The sequence below is a fragment of the Strigops habroptila genome, chromosome 5, assembly GCF_004027225.2.
Source record: "Strigops habroptila isolate Jane chromosome 5, bStrHab1.2.pri, whole genome shotgun sequence".
Lineage (NCBI taxonomy): Eukaryota > Metazoa > Chordata > Aves > Psittaciformes > Psittacidae > Strigops > Strigops habroptila.
In genome coordinates this window covers 34,027,086-34,047,706 of record NC_044281.2, presented here as the reverse complement: position 1 = coordinate 34,047,706, position 20,621 = coordinate 34,027,086, and the positions used below count along the sequence as shown (strand labels likewise).

The 20,621-nt window shown below is 38.9% G+C and overlaps 1 protein-coding gene across 23 annotated transcripts in view; it reads left to right on the top strand.

Annotated features, from left to right (window-relative positions):
- Positions 1-20,621, top strand: part of ANK3 (ankyrin 3) — a 373,667-nt gene that overhangs the window by 152,561 nt on the left and 200,485 nt on the right. For 21 of the 23 annotated variants that reach the window (XR_003991754.1, XM_032919992.1, XM_032919991.1 and 18 more), the window contains exon 1: positions 13,467-13,884. The exons of the other annotated variants lie outside the window; for them this stretch is intronic. Coding sequence is in view for 20 of the 21 variants with exons in the window: in XM_032919992.1 (XP_032775883.1) it covers positions 13,768-13,884 (117 nt within the window). In the remaining variant the exon portion in view is untranslated. Of the gene's footprint in view, positions 1-13,466; positions 13,885-20,621 lie in introns of those variants that run through there. 23 annotated transcript variants of the gene reach the window in all.

Here is a 20,621-nt window from a genome sequence, read left to right as displayed (position 1 = left end):
CAGCTGGTCATTGACATAGAGGGTGACACCCCCTCCTCATCTTCCCTGCCTGTCCTTCCTTAAGAACCTGTATCCTTCCGTTCCAACACTCTAGCCGTAGGAGTCATCCCCCCACGTCTCCATAAGGTCATAGCCCTGCAGGAGTGCACACACTCTAACTTCTCTTGTTTATTCCCCATGCGATGTGTGTTTGCATACAGGCGTTTAAATTGGGCTCCTGATGAAGCTGGCTTAGGGGCTGGAGTGGCTGGAATTCCTTTGTGCTGCTCTTCAGGTGCTCTCCTGCTGACCTGTGATCCTTCTGCAGGCTCTGGGCATCTCTTTTTGGCACTGGCATCAAACTGGTGGGAGTGGGATGGATTGAGGTTCTCCTCCCCTAGCAACTTTAGTTGAAAGCCCTCTTCACCTGCTTGGCAAGCCTATGACCAAAGATGCTCTTTCCCTTCTCTGACAGATGGACCCCATAGATGAAGTAATCAAAATGCGATGATAAGAGATGGAAAAAGCCTATTAGATCATCTTAGCCATTATCCTGGAAATGCAGAATTGCTCTTTACAATTCCTTTCTGTATTTTTCTAGCTCAGTTTTAAATGGACAAGTAATGGGCTCCCATCGTTTTCTTGAAAGTACAATTCTGTAATGTGCCTGTAATTTAAAGCAGACTTCTTAGTATATTGTATATTTCTATGTAGTTTCTTGTGTTTAATTCCTCTTTATTTTTAAACCTACGAAATAACTGTAGCTTTTATTTTTTTATTCTATTTTATTTTTTTATTCTATTTTAGATACACTGAAAATACATTTTTAAGACTCTCAAACTCACCAGAATAATTCAGACACATCACTGTTCTCTTTTGATTTGGATCTTCATTTGGAGGTCTGCAGCAAATGCTTCTGATAATATGAAGCATGCTAATGGTCATAGATTTTTATATTAGGAACTGAAAATATATTTCTAACTGTCCAAACTTACTAAAGCATGCAACACTGAAATCAATAAAATAGTTTTGTTCTGTCACAATAAGGTTGAATTAAGAACAGACTTTTGGAAGTTGGGATGTCTGTGGTCCTCTTGGTATGGTGGTCATAGGATGAGTGTCACCAACATAAATATTGCTAAATGTTTCCAAATATATATTTCAGAAGGGAAAGCTTTAAAGTTTCCATTCTAGTCATACTTAGAATTTTATATTGCAGAGATTTTGTCTGTAAATAGCTAGATAACTAGCCTTGTAAATATCTAATATGTAGTTCCTTCAGGTTTCTAGTCTGGCAGGTAGGCAGGGAGATAGGAGGTTTCTAATAAACATTTACACATTTGATAATTTAGTTGTTATTTTTATGTTTTAGACAATTAGTTGTACGTTAGTCTCCTAATGCTCACTTATGTATTAAGTTGCATTAAGTAGATCGAATGTTTATTTAGGGCACAGGGATATCTTGATTCAGAGTGCTATTTAGCAGGCTATCTGACCCACAGGACACAGACTCAGGGCTGCTTTTGTGCTTTGGTTTTGTTTTGTGTGTGTGTATGTGAGTTTGTGTATGGTTTTGTTTGGTGGTTTTTTCCTTTTTTTTTTTTTTTTTCCCTTCTTCTGCCATCCAGAGGGACCTTGACACGCTTGTGAGCTGGGCCAATGCCAACCTTACGAAGTTTAACCAAGCCAAGTGTAAGGTCCTACACCTGGGTCGGGGCAATCCCAGGCACTGCTACAGGTTGGGTGGAGAAGAGATTCAGAGCAGCCCTGCAGAGAAGGACTTGGGGGTGTTGGTTGATGAGAAGCTTAACATGAGCCAGCAGTGTGCGCTTGCAGCCCAGAAAGCCAACCGTATCCTGGGCTGCATCAAAAGAAGCGTGACCAGCAGGTCAAAGGAGGTGATCCTGCCCCTCTACTCTGCTCTCGTGAGACCTCACTTGGAGTACTGTGTACAGTTCTGGTGTCCTCAACATAAAAAGGGCATGGAGCTGTTGGAGCAAGTCCAGAGGAGGGCCACGAGGATGATAAGGGGGCTGGAGCACCTCCCGTATGAAGACAGGCTGAGAGAGTTTGGGCTGTTCAGCCTGGAGAAGCGAAGGCTGCATGGAGACCTCATAGCAGCCTTCCAGTATCTGAAGGGGGCCTACAAGGATGCTGGGGAGGGACTCTTCCTTAGGGACTGTAGTGGTAGGACAAGGGGTAATGGGTTCAAACTTAAACAGGGGAAGTTTAGATTAGACATAAGGAAGAAGTTCTTTACAGCGAGGGTGGTGAAGCACTGGAATGGGTTGCCCAGGGAGGTTGTGGGTGCTCCATCCCTGGCAGTGTTCAAGTCCAGGTTGGACAGAGCCTTGTTTAGTGCAAGGTGTTCCTGCCCATGGCAGGGGGGTTGGAACTAGATAATCTTAAGGTCCTTTCCAACCCTTACTATTCTATGATTCTTTTGTAAGTACAGGCTATGTTATTGATTTCCCAACTCTGGACATACTGCATGAACTATTTTGATAGGGTTCAGCACTTGCCTTCTGCAAAGCAGCTATGCACACGTGTTACTGCTTTTGATATTGTCCTGCTGACTTTCATGAGCTTCTGTTGTAGTATGGATCCTATTTGCCTTTCCTAAAGCTCAATAATGAAGTTGTCAAGTTTCTTACATTCTGTTGCAGAACTTCATTATTCTTACTGCTGAAAATGTTCATAGTATCTTAACCAAATCTGTGTTGCTGCAGATTATACTTTTTACTCCTATTTCTATCCATAGTAATACTGGAGAACAGACTATTTCTTTCTGCATTTTGGCAGGCTTTGATGGACTTGAGGACTGTTGCCATGTTCTATTAGTCATCTTTAGGCTAAATGAGGATGTGTTTTACAGACTTCTGATTACTCTTGTTGTTTTCCAAACATTCATATCTGTCTGGAAGCAGAATAGCAGAAGTCAGTCACAGTATACCTGCAGCTTTGCAAATGCTAAAAAGAAGATTGTTTTATTGTGCAGGCTATACTTCTACATTCTACTGTGCTGTTTGTCTTTTGTGCCATATTGAACTTGCAATGTTATATCCTCCAGACTGCTGAAGTCTTTACTTGTTCCCTAGCCTGTTGCAAGTGTGGGGGTTTTCCCACCTCATCATTCTCGCTGAAATTCTGGGTTTTTTTGTTGTTTCCCCCTTTCCACTCCCAAACCATTACTCTGGTCCCAGTTATCATTTTGATCTTAAAGATCTGTCTTTAGCATGCATACATTTCTTGTAGTTTCCTTTTGGTGGCATTGGTAACAAACTTCCTTTTCTATTACCCAAGTCATTTATGAAAACACTGTCGAGAAGCAAAGTCAGAACAGATGCTTGCAGAATATCCATTTTGACAATGAATGTTAATATCTCATTCTGGAGTTCAGTTACCAGATCTTGGATTAATCTAACAATCTTTTCATCAACATATGTCACTTTTCTTATGAGAATGTCTAGTACAAGTATTGCTTTTCTTCTGTCTTAATACCTGTCACCCTTTCATGAAACAAAATTAAATTAATTTATATAGTTTCCTCTTGACAAAACCAGTGATTGCAGTTTATCCCATTACCTTCCAGGTGATGACAAATTCTTTGCTACAGAGTTTTTCTTGGACTGGAAATTAACTGGACCAGTGTACAATTTGTTACCTCCTCTTCTTTCAAGTTTTCCTTCTGCACCCTGTTCTTTCAAGTTTAGAACCAAGTTTGCCCTTCAACAATCTTGATATATCGCCTATTTCCCAAGTCTCAAAAAAACCCCTCCAAACCCCGAAACAACCCAAAAAGCTATACTGGCTGGAATTTTATCTTCAGCCTGTGTAATTCAACTGTCCCAGCATGAACTGCATGGAGTTCACCTCGTTGTTATGTACCTATCTATTTTAGTACACTTTAAGCCGTTCCACGTCTGTTCTAGGATCACAATTCTTGTATTTTCTTATCTTCTGCTCTGTGTAGTATTGATTATTTCAAGTTTAGGTTCATCAAACATTTCAAGTAGAATTTATGCTATCTTTAGAAAAGAAACACAAGGTATTTATTTCCAAATAGAAATTCCATTCAACCTTCCTCCTTCACAGCCCGTCCACAAACTATTGTAAAATAAAACAAAACACAAGAACTGAAAGATAAAGGAAAAAAAAAAAGTAAAAAGCATCTTTAGTTCTTTGTAGGTTTGCATCCAGTTGTATGGGTTTTGGGGTAAAAAAGTGGGAGCAGGGGGAGGCAGGCGAATGAGCAAGATTGCAGTGCTGACTGATACTTGTCTTTGCTAAGTGTGTGTTTGGACATGTAAATAGCATGTCCAAAGCTATTTATTGCTAACCACAGATTCAGAAAAGCATTCAGCATTGTTTTGTGAAGAAGAGTGATTTCAGAGTTAAAGCAATAAATTCTTCACATCTCCAGCTGACAAATTTTTCCTAGAAATTTAGTGTCTGAAATAGGACACAGTGTTCCAGCTGAGGCCCAGGCAAAACTGTGTAAGAGAGAGAGACTTCTTTCCTATGTCTTCAAGGCTGCTACTTCTGGTTTTACATCCCCAGTATGATATTTGTCTTCTGTTAACTTATGTTCCATTTGCCATACATACAAACAAAACAAGCCCCCTAAAACCTCATCATATCCAATTCACAGTTACCCCTTTCTGAAACAGGAGTAACACATTCCTCCTCACGCCCTGTACACTGTGTATTTAGCTTACTAACAGATTAGGGCAGGAATTGCCTCTTACTACGTTGTTCTGAACAGGGCACTAATATTACCTGGGTTTTCAGGAGTCACATCAAGGCACCTATTCTGTGATAATTATAATTATTATGCAGGTAAGTGGTTTTTTCATATGCTAGCTTGCTCTTGCCAGGCCAAGAAGGAACTTGGCCTCCTGTGGACATTAATAGCTTTATGGGAAATTTATGCATAAACAACACTTCTGAATCCTTGTAGTGCAGTGAAATTTTTTTGCTTTTGACCAGCCTCTGGTAGTGATCTTTCTTGCACCAGGGATTTGTTTCAGCAGAATTTTAGCAGTGAAATTCTAATAGCTGGACTTTTTTTTTTTTTTTTTTTTGTAATTAGTATCCATTTATTTATTTTCCCACAAATAAAATGTAAAATGAGTGATTTATAATATTATTTGTTACTTTCAGAAAACTGAAAATTTTCGCGTTATTATTTTAAGTGTAAACTTGTAGATTTTAAGACTGATATATGAATTTACTTATGGGAAAATAAGAAAAACATCAGCTGAAAAATATGCATTTGATAACCTTCTGCCTCTTGTTATTGCTTGTTAATGTTCCTGCTTTTAACATTTTTTTTTTCTATAAAAGTCAATTCATTGCTGCATAGAATGTGCAGAACACTTATTGCTGAAATCTTACCCGGACAGCATGTTGAGATTTTAATGATTCCCTGACTTAATTATGGAGAGGATCCTTTGGGGATGAGACAAAGATGGTCATTTGAACATAGGAAAAAGAATAATGAATAATTAAGGAGTCAAATGAGTTTCTTATGCTGGAGTGGATTGGGGAAATTTTTTTAATTTTTTTTTTTTTTTTTAATTTTGATTTTAAACATTTCCTTAAAACTTGATCAATTGTATGTATATTGGTAGGAATTAAGGTCTTCACTGAAAATTCTGCACTTAGATTTGCTAAAACAGAAAGTCTGCAGCTGAAGTCAGTTAGTAAATATGTCCTCTGTGCTTTTCAAGTGAGCCTAGGTCCAGCATCCGAGTGTGGCACTGAACAGGGAAGGAACCAAAACTGCAGCTCTCTTTGGCTCACCACACATACCTGTTTTCCTTGTCTTAGGAATATTGGAAGTTAGTAGTGGATTTTTGTGTATGAAAGTAGTTCAGAAAAATTAAAAATAGCTGCCACGCAAAACAAGCAAAGGAACCATTTTTCTTCCTTGTACTTTCTGTATTTTTGCACCACAGGAATTCAACAAAAAATTACAGTTGAAAGTCTCAGGGCAACTGGGAAATGCTGGAAACTTCAAAGAAAGCCTTTTCTGTGACCTTTGCAGATGGGTCCTTTGTTATTCAGCAACTTTTTATTTCAAAACAAAACAACAAGTAAGCTGCACTTGATGTGCAGAGCTTGGCAGCAGGAAAATATATGGGCACCAGGTCACTTAGGGCAGTTCTCTACTGTTGAAGGCGGCTGAGGGAAATAACCCATTTCATAAGGCAGTCAAGTGCTGCCTTTGTCCAAAGTTACACATATTTTTCCTTTTGTGGCTGTCATGGTAGGGCAAGTAAAATAATATTTTCATGGTCACAGTATCTTCCTAAGGCAAAGGAGCTTACTAGCCCTGGATATACATTGTGCAATGATTTCTGTAGAGGCTTACTTAGTCAAGATTTGTTTTAGGCTAAAGTATATATTTTTGACTGAAACCTAACAAAAATCAAAGGACTCTAATTAAAGGGTATTGGAAAATTATCTATTAATTATGGGCAAAGGTGTTACATCTATTTGTGACTGTTAGTCCCATCCCATTCTTCGTTCAGCAGCTTCATTTCCTTAAGCAAATTTACTTATTGACACCTTTGCAGGTATTGCAGTTCTGCAGTGGTGTGGCTATGTAAAGCTTTTACTATTAGGAGATTGCTAGTGCTCTAAAAAGGGACAGCAGGCAGGGACTTGATGCCGAGTAACTTGAAATACCACAAAGACGGTTCCTGCTGCTGGTTTGGGTTATTTTTGAAACACTCTGAGACAGGGAGTTTTCCATCTGAGATGAGCAGCGAATAATAACTTCTCTTATATCTCTTTGGGGACTGGATGGCCTGACAGAGGCACTTCTGAAAGCCACACTGGACCCCCTTGATATCTGCTTTCATTATGTTGAAGGAAACCCCTCCACAGGCTCGATGTTTGCTGAATGTATTAGCAAATTGGCTACTGCTTTCATGTGTTGAAGCAGAAGTTAACAGATTCAGCAGTAATTAGTTGTCCACTCAGGGTGAAATTTGTAGCTGAACCATAAAGTCCTGATGAATGGGTTTTTGCATTTCTTTTTTGGAGCTCACCAGGAAGGCATAGATCCTCCGATCATATCACAGGCAGTGTTCAAGTTATGTGTGTGGGAGTGCAAAGCTGATACAAAGCCTACTTTTGCACGTATATATAATCCTATACACTGGGATAGACTTTCCTGGTTGTGTTGGTGTAATTTGTAGAGACATCTAACAATTCCCAGATCAAAACTCTCAGATGGTACCACATAGCACCATGCTACTTCCTAGTCCCCCTGGTGTACTGGGATGTGCAGTAGCAAAACTAGGAGAGCATGGTGGACTAGGTAGAGAGTAACTGTGAAACTAGGAATCTGGGGAATGTTCATCTACTGAATTTATGGTTTCAGAACATTACTAAGTAGTTCCAAACCAGGTTTGGGAAATATGTCACTAACTAGGATCTAATATCAGTCCGGGATATAACTTCCACCCCTTAACATGATTGAAACCAATTTATTACCATCTCCTAGAGTGGTCTTTGTCAGCATCCCTGAGACACCAATACTATATATGTGAATTTCAGTCCTGGTTGTAGTCTATTATTTGAATTGCAGGGAAAAATGTAGAAAAACTTTTTCTAAAAGTGCATACTTGTATTATTTAAGTCATTCCCATTAAACATAGCTTTTTAGCAATACTATTCTTGATGGAGGAAGAATAGAAAGTTTTTTGAGTGTTTGTTCAGCAACAATTTAGAGATTATGTATCTTACTCTTACCATGGTCCCTGCATCAGACTCCTCAGCAATTCCATCCACGAACCCACTCAAAATCTATCTTCCAATTAGTGTGGATCTATAAATAATATACACCAGTATCCTTTTCTTAGTTTGTTATGAGTCATAGATGAAACTCTTTACACCATCTTTGCAGAACAGTTAATATTAATTTGTCACTCTTACTTCCCTTTCATTCTGTACAGGCCTCAAACAAAATTATCCTGTTTTGAAAGTCAGAGATAATAATGTCCAGGTCCTGGGTCCTGTGCAGTCTTCTATAGTCGCACTTTCTCCTCTGCTGGTGCATAAGCACATTGCTTCTCTCTCTGTTTGCAGGCAGATTTACCATGCCTCTGTGCTGGCCTGGGGCAGCTGAAGATTTATTGTCCCATTTTTTTCTGCCTCTGAGGCCACGGGTTGAGTGAGCCTTGAGTCAGCTTTTGAACTGTCCCTATTTACAACTTAAGTCTTAAAGGCAAACTGAAAGCAGTGGTTTTCTTTAAATGTCATGCCTCAAACTGGAAGTTAGTGATGAATTCACAGACACATCAGCCATCCTTGTTTTGGAAGTGTGCTGGACTGCAGAAGGTTTAACTTCATCAGTTAAGACAAACTCTGTCATCCCTACGTAGAGGAATAGTAATTTTGCACTTAATTCTAAGAGCTTGAATGTGACCGCTGCTTTGAGCTCAGAAGACAGGTGATTCCTCTGGAGAGCATGTAGTGAAAACCAAATTCCATGACTGTTTTCTGTGTGGATGTTTGAGGGGGAGTGTGTGTGAGGTGGTTTTGGGGTGGGTTGTTTCATTCAGGTTGTGGTTTGGTTTTTGGTTTGGTTTGTTTCTTCGTTTGTTTCCGCAATTACATTTGTTACCATTTCTACTTAAATTCCTGGTGAGGGCAGCAGGATCATTTAAGAAGTAGTAAGCCTCTTCGTGGGACAGTACAAATGCCCTCAGCTTCAAATATCTGGCTGTGAATTTGTGTAATTTCCAAAGTTGTTTTTTAATCTGTTGTGCCCTAAAGAAGTCAAATCAGAAATGAAACATAACTCAACAAAATTCCAAAGTTTACACAGTAAGTTCAAAGAATGGATAAGCACTGTAGAAGTGGTCTATAAAATGCAATTTAGGTATTTCCCTTCTCTCTGTGTGGTGCATGCATCCCTTTCTGACTCTGTCATGTTTCCTCAGAGTTTGCTGGGATTATTATTGCCAAAGCAGAATTCTGCTAGAAGAGGCAGGTGAGGGGAGGGTGTGGAGGGAGGGGAAGGGTGCTAACTCAGTGCAACAGAACAGAAAGGCAAAACAAGCCTTAACTTTTCTTATTTTCCATTCATTTGCAACTTAGGGACCTCTATTTTCTGCATGTTTGGAGGTGGGTCCATCCTGCCCTGACATCAGATGTGTGAAAATGAGACAAAAGTAAAACTAGATGCTAAGTAAGCTTTTAATGTTGTTTACTCTATTTGGGTTTTTGTTTGTTTTTTGAGACACAAGGCCTGCTACTCCAACATATGAGCAGACAGCTCTTATGAGATTCCTTTTAAGGGTTCTTTTGTGGGTTCACTTTCACATAGCTTTTCTTTTTTCTTTTTTTTTTTTTTTTTTATTTAAACCAGAACTCTCAAAGTGTTATTTTCATAAATTGGTAAATCAATATTACCCTTCTCTCTAGTATGTCATGTTCTTCTTTCTTCTCTCTTCACTTCTACCACTTTTCTCAACAAAATAATCTAGATCAGGGCTATATTGGCAGAAAGATAGACTCCTATCCCCTTTAATAATTTGTTCTGTATCAGATAACTCAGAAATGAAGATTTAAGTGTAACCTAACAAGAATTAGCTCTATTTTTCTTCATGTGTTTTTCTTTCCTTTGTTCTCTATTTCTGTTCTACATGTAATGCTTCTTTTTATCTTTGGGAAAATGTAAAGATACTTTGTTTACCAGTAAGAGTTGTCATAGTGACGTTCTAGCATGGTGTGTGATTATACGCCTTTTCTGATCCATAGTGATCTAAGTAGTAAATATTGAATATTTCTATGGTGTTCCATCTTCCCTAAAAGAGCTTAGTTTTTCATAGATCCATTTTTTTAGCATATTCTTAGCAAACCAATATTTTCATGATTGTCTCATTCTTTTTTTTTTTTTTTTTGCACTGTATAATTATTAAAAAAAAGAAAAAAGTAAAAGTGATGGTACTATCTTTGCTCCATAAACTGCTGACTAATTGATAAATTAACTCCAATAATTAGACCACAAACACTTTTTTACCCCCCTGTAACTTGCGGTTTTTCAAGATCTGTCTCAATGTTTTGTGCTAATGCCATTTTGCAGTCTCTCTTGAATTTACTTTTAAGTGGGACTAGCAGCTTAAACTAAACCAAATGACACACTTCACTTTCAAGTTGATAACATCTCTTCCCAGCCGTTATTACAACTTCATGAGTAGATGAAACTAAGTAGACATTATCTTTGCACTAACAGAAAGTGTAAATTTCCCATTGTTCAAGTAAGATACAGTTTATATTCCTTTATCAGGACCTTATGGATTGTGCTGAAACACTCATTGGCATTTCATTAGCTTTGTAATTAAGGGTGAAATCAAATAGCTTAATTATTTTACTGAAGTCTGAAAAGAAGTACTTAGTGAAGTTTTCCAGTACATAATTCCCTTGGTTCTATGATTCTATGAAGTGAGTTATGACATATCTGGCATGAAAACCTTCACACTTCATCCAGCTTTCATCTGGCAGTGCCCTATCACCTTCCAGTGAGTGATGCCAGTTCACCATTTCCCCAAAAGCAGAGGTTGTACATATTCAGTCTCTTTGCCACAGGGGTCTGAATCTTTTAATCACACCTTTTTTGTAACTTCTTTTCTGTTTGAGACTGTTCCAGCCTGCAAGCTACACAAACTATCCCTAGTTAGTATTGCTCCAACTATAAAGGATTTTTTTTTTTTTTTGAGTGTTGCTTTACTAAGACTTAATTTCTCAAAATCCCAGTTTGAAAAGGCATTTTTTTTCTTCCTGAAGTCTAGTTCATGAGGAGTTTGGACTCTGCAGTTCAAGTGGCGATTGTAGTCCACATAATAAAAACATCTAAATGTTAGGTCCAGTTAGTTAATTGGCAGAAAGGATACTTGGGATGGAGCAGCCTTGGCTGACAGATAAAATCCTTGCACTTATGCACATCTCAAGGGATTGGGTGAGTTCACTTATCCTCATTTGTTAGAATTATTCTCATTAATAAAAGCTTGGTCTGCTTTATACTTGCATAGAATATGGCCTATGCATAAGGTGGTATTAGGGCTTTTAAGATGCATAAGTGAATATTGCTTTCTGTGCTAACATTTTAAAAAGTATGCTTCAAGTGTTTTAAACATATACCAGTTTATAATTCATTATTTGTATTTCCATCTGATGAGGTTATTTAGGCAGAAATTACAGGCTAATATGGCTAAAAGGTTTAGCTAGCAAGTGGTGAATGACAGTCACTTGTGGCTTGATTAAGAACTTGGTTTCTTAAGGCAAGGGCTCATGAGTCTTCCAAATACAGAGGGATATGTGCTGGGGATCCTCTTTCAAAAAAAATTCCATTGAATTTTTTTTAAATCCATTTTCAGTTCTGGTCCTGCTGTATTTTCTAAGCACTTTCCTCCTAATAACTGTGTTCTGACAGATAGGGGAACTAATGTCAACTTTATTTTACAGAGAAAGAACTAAGCTTCAGACAGAATAACTTCCAAGGTCATGCAGGCAGCTAGAAAGTGAAAAGTGAAGCCCTGGGTGCTTTTTCTTTGCCTTTTTTTTTTTTTTTTTTTGCCTTTTTTTGTTGTGCCCCCCCCCCCCCCCTTTTTTTTTTAGCTAGGCACAAGGCAGTCTATTTCCTGCTGAAACTGGATAGTTTCTCCACCAGCCTCCTTGAGATACCTTCCCCAGCCCTCTTAAGTCAGCAACTTTGCCCAGTTTCCCTCTCCAGGAGTGCTTCTGTAGTAGAATAGTCTTCTCACTGCCGCCCTGTGCTTCACTGAAGAGCTGGGCCAAATTCCAGCTACCTGCCTGAATGTGGCCTTTCACTGCTTGCAGTTATGCCTTATAGTTGAAAGCATGTTCTGGACATCCTTCGGGTGTACTCTTTGCATCTTTAAAAGCAGAAATATGTTTATTCAAGCTTCTGTAGCACATGGAGAAGTGGAAATTTGCTGCTGCTTTGTTCAAAACTAGGCATTGCCCAAGTACAACATTCTTCTTTCCACAGCTTTACAAAGGCAGCATTATACGAGTCTTCAGGAATCTTTCGGATGTGGAGGAGGAGTAGGGAGAGGTATACGGTGGTGTGTAGGTACAGGGCGTTTTGGGTACAGGCAAGAACCTGTGATTTTACTGCACTGGGAAGAAAAGTCCCTAAGGCCACATAACTGTGGTCTCCATCGCTGAGCATTTCTTAAAAGTCATTCCCGAATAAGCAACTTTTTAAACCTAGTTTGTTAGCCCATGAACAGTGGACAAACAGTGCACTGTGTTCTGCCTTTTGGATAACACACAGAGTGTTCAAAGTAGTTTCTGTTTTGGAGATTTAAAATGTTATTTTACTTATAGCCATGTTACATGAAAATTAAAGCGATGGATGCATGTCACCTACTGGACCTCAACAACTTGGGTTTTATGCTACACTCTAAAGATTCAATATGATTTGGCTAATTGCATTTCAAATTTGAATTTTATTTTTACAACAAAATCTGTTTTGGTTTTTTTTTTCATCTGTAAAGAAACACTAGTATCCTGTAAAATACACTGGTTTCACTTGTAGAGACTTTTGGTTCTTATCTGAAAGAAATCAGACTGCTAATCTTCATTACTGCAAAGTATACTACTAGGAATACTGGGAAAGGTTAAAAACAGCAGTCTAGAGGCAAGCTGCTGATTGTTCATACTTGCGTAGAAAAAATATGGTTCCTTATTTACTAGATACTTGCTCTGTGTTCATCCTAGTAAAAGATCCTCCTGCAGGCCTTAATACTGCTGCTATTTTGCCTCCCATAATGAATATTCAAAAGCTGCAGTCATTGAGGACTCAGGTGGCAAAAATAGTAAGATGATTGAAGCAAGCCTTGACATAAAAGCCTAAAAGTACATTTCCAACTACATGGAAATAGTGCCGATTTCCCTTTCTGACCACGTAAAAGAACAGTGCCAGGAAATCTCAAATCTCCCATGAATTAAATGCCTGTTTCTCACACTAGTGTGATTGCATCTTTCTTTCTGTATGATGTGTTGTAATAAGTATGTTTAAAACAAAAGGGGGGGGGGGAAGACAACAGGGCTTTCTGTAATCCTCTCTCCCAAAATATATTGGAATTGAAAAATGAGTATAATGGGCACACTGTTAAGATATGGCAATGCATGCATTGTTTTCTACATAATGCAGTCAGGGTCTCCATGGTAAGAAGAAATTTTTATTTTATTTTTTGTCACCCTCAGCAGTTAACCTAAAGTAGGAGCTGCTCCATTTCATTATAGGTTAAATAGCTTACTATACAAAACCAGCTGAGAAATGTGCATCATTAACACTGCATTTTTCAAGAGGTTTTGAAAACATGCTTTAGGATTAGTGAAGAAAATACAATATAGCATATGTTATTGTTCTGGATTTTTTTAATAGAAAGCGCTCCTTTTCAGCATTCCCCCTTCAGTGGAGTCACTTAGACACTTCCAGCTGGTGGCAGGGGATACAGCCATAATACAGCTTTCTCTGTCCCAGCTGTCTTTTTCATTACAGTAAATGTATTACGATGGCTGCACTGTTTTGTACAGGTTCAGGTACAGAAAGGTATAGGAAGAAATCTGCAACTATGTATTTTTGTAGTGACTGCAAGCTTCTGTGAGATCTCTGAATCCTGAATGTGTTCCTGGCTCTGGTCACAGACTTCCTTCCATTTGCTGTAAGGGCTGGCTAAAGGTGCCCGAGGAAATCACCTTTTACAAGGGAGCATTGTTGTAAAGGATTTTTAATGCATTATGGCTCACGCAGCATCACAGTTAAAGAAAAACAAGGAATTAGAAATTAATGCTGCTGAGGAAGAAAATGAGAAAAAAAGAAAACACAGGAAAAGATCCCGGGATCGGAAGAAAAAGGTATCTAGATCTGTGCCAAATTCTGACAGGGGTTCTTTTGTTTTAATTTTCTTACCTTGCAATTGAAGTATCAAGGCTTGTTCTTGCAGGTAACTTGGTAGCTGTTGGACTAATTTGTTAATGTTGTAAAATAGCATTTATAACCATGGCTGTGGGGTTTGCAGAGCAATTGAATGTTTAATTGGATATTAGTTGATTGCAGTGATGATGCAGAAGGTGTACATTCGTTTCCCAGATAAATCACTTGTGTTACTGTGATATGCAAACTGTCTGTGAGTTGAAAATAGTTTGTAACCATGATGTGAGGTTAAATGCTGAGCTTTTTCCTAGGTTTAAGAGCACAATAGTTTAGCCTTACATATATGTACTTAAAAGGGATGTGTGTGGAGGCAGATTTTTTTTTCTTTGTGTTGGGACTGTGTCGCATGTTTGGCTTCTGAAACATCCATTTTTGGGATAACGTTACAGAAATAAGCTGTTATGATATTTCTCTTTTTTCCTAAGTGTGAGCTGTTTTACAGAATTGAGCTGTAACAATCTGTTATTAGCAACTTTCTTTTGTTAGGGAGATATGTGACTGAGATCACAGAGCCTGGTTTTCTCTGCTGTAGATTTGTCTTAGCTGCAGAAAATCCTCCAGCAAACTAAGATCTGAAAAATTCGGCAGGCACTGCATTGCTCGTTGTTCAGGTCAGGGAGCCTCTGTGTGATTCCAGTCTTACAGTTTCTCCCTCTAAGGTATGAAGCAAAATAGTTATGGTTTGTGGCATAATGACAGATAAAGAGGCCAGCCACTTTGGCAGCTCTCTGGATATGTCCTTAAAAATGACACCTTGTACTCTGCTTCATAGAAATAAGGCCCTGCTATGGCTTCTTGTCTTTGGCTGTATTTTATTATGATTTTTCAAGAACACATCAAGAAGCCGATTATCTTAGTGGAAACCTGGGTATGTAGTATTTCTGTGTGCCTTTGTGAAATCCCCCTAAGGGGGCACTGGATAATCTTCACATGCTCAGAGAAGTGGTGCATGTGCTTCCTAAATGACATGTAGATTTCCTCTAACATATGTGCATCTTTTGGTTGGGTAAGAGTCAGCATTTCTCTGCCCTTTTCTCTTTTTTCTCTGCCATGGCAGTACTATACATAATGAAAAGCACTAAAAAACCCACTGCCTTCTGTTCAGTGAGCACACTAGGAGACTGTTTAGATGGCTGCAGCGAATGTACTGCAGCATGTTAACTGTAGGTATTTTTTCTGTGTGAATGTATAAATACAGATCTTCCAAATCATCTGCCAATATAAAGAAAGTGTGAAAATAAGGTTCTGTCTTTGGTGCCAATTTTGAGGTGCTGCTGTTTAAAACTGGCCTGAATTAGTACTATTTTTCTTGTTTGCTGTTTTGGGTAAGTGCAGGTCTGTAATGTAGCTATCAGGGTGGGATTTTTCCCCCCAGCAGTTAAGAATTTTAGGAGCTGGCCTGTCAACCCATATTTACTTATGACTTGTGAGCTAAAATGTATAGTCTCTCAGTTAACTCTACTCATGATGCAGGAAGACCACGTTGTACTTACTGTGCTCAAGTTTAACAATAGCTTGCCCAGCCATACCCATATACTGTCTTTGTGTGAGGGTGCTTTCTCACTGTTTGTAATTAAAACAATATAGAAGGGATGTGGCAGTGAGAGGCTCTTGATTCAGTGAGGTGAGACAATTGCTTTGTGGACAAAAATGCTTTATTGTTTATACAATACTGTGCTGTAAAAATGAAATCTCTTAGCAACCGGAGTGGCACATGGAGAAATATCAGCCTATTAATCTCAAATGTGTAGATTTTTTCCAGTGGTTTATTTCTGCATCTTAAGAATGAGAGAGCTTTATGCTCCACCAGAGGCTTTTTTGGGGGTTCCCCCATCCCCAACCCCTTCACGTCACGCTGGAATTTAGTAACTTATTGCAGTTTCTTTCTGGGTTTCTTCAGGACTTTGCGGATTCAGGGCATGTAGTGACTCTCTCTACTAGGAGAATTGAGCATAAAGCAGCAATTTGTCCAGTAACGTTTATACATTTAGCCATCAGTCTTATAGCTAAGACATGGTTTTGCTACCCAGTACATAAGGCATAGGAAGTCCAACAATTTTGGTTTGACATTTTGTACTTTCCTGATTATTTAAAACATTTTCCCCCCAATTTTTCCACTATGAGTTGTGAGTCACTTCTTGTTCCTCTGCACCACCCACAAGCAAGCAGTACTCAGGGTTTTTTTTCTTGATCACATGATACTGCACAAAGCTAACCCTTCGCTTAAGCAGTATACAGAAATATCCTTTAGGGTCTTCCAATCCCATTGGAACAACAAAGTGCTAATGTTTCTGGATAATTTATTCAGCAAGGAGACCAAGGCAGCCAATGGTTAGAAAGTAAGGCTGGTGGAAGCACCCAGTGTCCTAGACTTCATGATACCAGCAGCAGTCATGCTGATTTATGTTCCTATTTAGTTTGAGGATTGCAGTCTGAAGGTAATATTTCACTGGTTTTGACTGATTAAGCAATTCACAGTGTAATAATGTTTCTGTAAAGGCTTGCTTCAATACTTGTAGGAGAGAAATGACCTTTTTAAAAATACACACAAAACAAAACTCTCTATTATATTCAATTCCATTTATTTTCAAGGTGAGATATTTTCAAACTGCTCTGTAGAGACACTGTGCTTCTGTGCCCTATGGGCCTACCACGCTCTTTCTGTTTGCCTGAATTCAAGACATTTCTGAAGGTTCAGAGCTTACCTAGTTTAACTCATGCAAGAGAAAGGGATGGGGACAGCAAGTGAACAGAGTACAGTGAAGGGTCTGCACTATACAAGTTTCCCATTAGTTTTGTTCAAGTTTATATTACAGCTTCAAGCAGTTCTGCCTCTGGATGGTTGTGCAGTGTCCTACACTGCAAATAGTTTGAGTACACCCAAAGGCAGGCCTAAGCCTTAAATGGCACCATAGAAAAAGCCAAGCCACCCTTAATAATAAGTGACTGATAAGATGTCTTGCTTGATTCTTTAAAATGCAGCTTTGTCATGCATAGTTTGGTTTGTGAAAACTAGAAAATTTTTGTCCTATAACAATGTCTGGGAAAAAATTAGCTGCTTAGTCAGTGCCAATCCTAAAATAAAGGTGAAATCTCAGAAATTTTTTTTGTGTTCTCTGTTCAGTACATAGTAGAAGAGAAGGGCAGGTCTTGGCACATACTCAATGATTTATGTTGTATACAATATTCAGTAGGACTGAAGTGGTTTCCATTTGCATGTAGTGCTCAGGAGCTAGCATGTTCTTTGGGAACACAGAATAGCTTGAGCGTAATGTAAAGCCTGGCTGCTGCCATCTCTGAGATGTTAAAGGCTGTTGCTGTCACACCCTCTGCTGCTGCAAACTTGTGAGCAGAGGGAAAGTAATGGATGCCAGTGTTGCAAATCCTGGTAATTTCATCATAAGCCTCACATAAGGTTTTACTTAACTTTCAGGTATGCTGGAAAAAAATGCCCTGCAATTTCCTAATGGGTATAATTTGAAATGCTGTGTCAGGGGTGATCAAGCTGTAGGCGTGTGGCTGTTCACATGGCTTTGAGGAGTTTGTGCATCATCTGGGCTGGGCTCTGCTCCCAGCTGCAAGGGCCTGTGGGAGATGGCTTGGACTGCCCAAGGTAGCAGAGCTGGAAACACCTCCCAGGGGCAGCAGGACCCTAGGAGAGCATCATCATATCCTAGCTGGGAGATTCCCACTGTTTCCTTTCCCCTCAGCTCTCTTGGGGCTGACAAACGTTTTCTGGATCTTAGTCAGCTGTGTCAAGGTTTCAGTACAAGTCTCATAAGGTTGAAAAAATTCACCAACACAATTAACTTAAGCAAAGGGTTGTGTGCAGACCAGCCTCAGTGCAAGTGATTTGTTCAGTTTGGCTTACAGTGTTAAGCAGGTTGAAGGTAAATAGGGATAATTATTCCTCTGACAGGCACATGTTCCTACAATGAATTGTCCTGTGGTTTTACAAAGCAGTTCAAGTTGGAATTGGTGCAGTTTTGACACGCAAACAATACCAGTTATCAAATTAAAGCTTGAAATGTGAACTTCAAGGCCTTTAACTCAGATAACAAGTACAAATCGCCATCTATTTTTAAAAATTTTTAATTTCATTATTTTTAAACATATCTCAGGATTAGAGAGATCTGTTTCATGGATTCTGAACAGTTGAACTTGACACAAGTAGGTAGTAGATAGGTTGGGCATAAATAATTGTTCCTTAACTTATTAGCATTAAGGCACAACCAGGCAGATGTTGCTCTAACATTGACCTTTGATAAATGAAAACATTGTGTAGATTTAGGGCCTGAAGGAAAACTTGTTATATCCGTGATTTTTTTCCTAGGTGCAAGTAAAATTTCAGTCATAGCTTTGATTTTGGACATGATGGTCTGTCAGAGGCAAATCTGACTAAATAAATGTAAGATGGTTTTGGTAGATGTTTATGGGCACTGGTGGATGGGATATCTACTAGCAGTGTTGAAGTCTTAACAGCATGGGGTTTGGTGATGAAAGGGTTTTTCTATTCAGCTGGAAAAACAATTCCTTCCTTGGAGATGACCCCCAAAGGGATGAAAAGATTGCTTTGTATTGTGTGGGTAGCACTACAGCATCATTTGAAGTGGGCACTGCTCAGTCTTACTTTGTTGTTTATAAACCCAGGAAAAATTTTGCAGTTATACATTTACATTTTTATTTAGGCAAGTTTAGAATTCACCTTTTTCTCTTCCCCTTCTTGATGCCTCAGGATTGTGCCATCACAACGGATGGCCATTATTATTATGCAAATATCAGTTTGGGTTATAAACCATGTTATGCTTAATGCTACCAACTCATGGTGGGAGGAGGTGGGGAAGAGGGAGGACTAGCAATGGCTGAGCTCACCATTGTAAGCCTGCTCAGTGACTAGGTCTAGAGCTGGACTCTCAGTGAGTGTAAATCAATATTGTTTCAACTACCTGGTTGGTATTAATAGTCTTTTATCCTTCTGTTTTTTTCCAGTGAGGCTGGGTTTTATTTGGGTTTTTTCTGGGAGAGCTGAGGGAGAGTGGGAAATCTATCTTCTGTAGGAAAATGGATGCTTCTGAAGCAAACCCGAAGTTTACAGATGATGTTTCGGTTTAAAGATGATGGTTGGTGAACAGTGATTTAAAAATAAATAAATAAGTCTCTTTATGAGGACATAAACATTCAGCCCTGTACCAAAAGTCAAAGCACTGTTAATTTCAAGCTCTTAACTTGCTTAAATTGATGGCTTCAGGAGAAGTCGTGCATACTTTGATACAACTCCTCTTGGCCATTCACTAAAGGTTTGTTACTGTGAGGCAAAATATTTATGGACTAGTGGAACTGACTGAGCACCTGTTAAAATGGAGTGCTAGACTCAATCAGACTTGGTTTGACCGAAACAAGGGTAAGAACTAGGCTCTTGGTGTCTGTGGTCTGGGTAGAGGAAAGGAATAGAGAAAAAAGGTCTGAATTATAAGTTGTATTTAAAAGAAAAAAATTACTTAGTCCCCATGGAAAGCCAGATATATTCCCACATTGATTTGAATGGAAGTTTGGACAATAAAGGGTTGGATTTGTTGCTATTCAGTACTTTGTACAGCTGTTTAGGTCACTGGTAGAGTGGGAACAGGGATTTTCTGACTGAGGCAAGTATTGAGTTGAACTGACTTGTAAAGGCATAAACTGGGCCTTAAGGGTTTGATCAGGCCCAGTGTACCTGTTGAGATGGAAACATCTTAGGCCTTTTAGCAACTTTACAAAATAATGCCTCTCTGTAAGATTGGGATGTGTGGGGTCTCAATTGAGATGATACCTCTGCCCCACATTGTTCGTGACTTCAGGAGTCAGGCTGTAGCCCTATATATTAAATGGAAAAATGTAGATGCCTTCAGAGGATAATGTACAGTGTGTGTGAGACAAGTTAAAGCAATGTCCTCATTTTCAAAGGTATCGAGTATCCTCCAGCCCTGAAGCTTCAGCTGAGAGCTTTGGGCATTCTGCAGATCAATCCCTGGCATCTCTGGTGGATGTTTGGGATTGTATAAAGCATTTAAAAATGTTTCCTGTATGTCTGTTGCCTGAGTGTGGTATTTGTATGGAGCTCCCATTTGTTGGCCAGCGCTCAGCAAGGTGGCTACTTACTGATCTCCACAGAAGAGGTCAGCTTTTGTTTTTACTTTTTATAACGATTGAAATCACTGTATGGTGACTTGGAAGGGAAATCCAACAGAATGTTCTTTTAGTATTTGTTCAAGACTAATGCGAACAGGAGGACTAGATTGAAATAAGAAGATTGTTTTGCTAATGGAAAAGAAAATTCACTCTGGGATATATTTATTAAAAAAAAAAAAAGTTTTTCCAATAAGCTGGAATTCTCCATTATTTAGAAAGCCATGACTGTTTAATGTGAATTTGACCCATATAAGATTGTTAGTTCCCTGATGTACACAAGCAGTTTAATGCCTTCGTATTGTGTACAAGAACTAAAACTCTATTTTGCCTTTGTAGTTGCAGAAAGACACAAGACACGTTGTACTGCATAGTCGCCTTCAGCTGAACATTATTTTAGAAAAGTTTTAATGGTTTGTTTTAACAACCTGAGTGATGTATTTTACCTTTTTGGTTGTTCAGCTATGTTTCATTCACAGTTTTGGATTTTAGC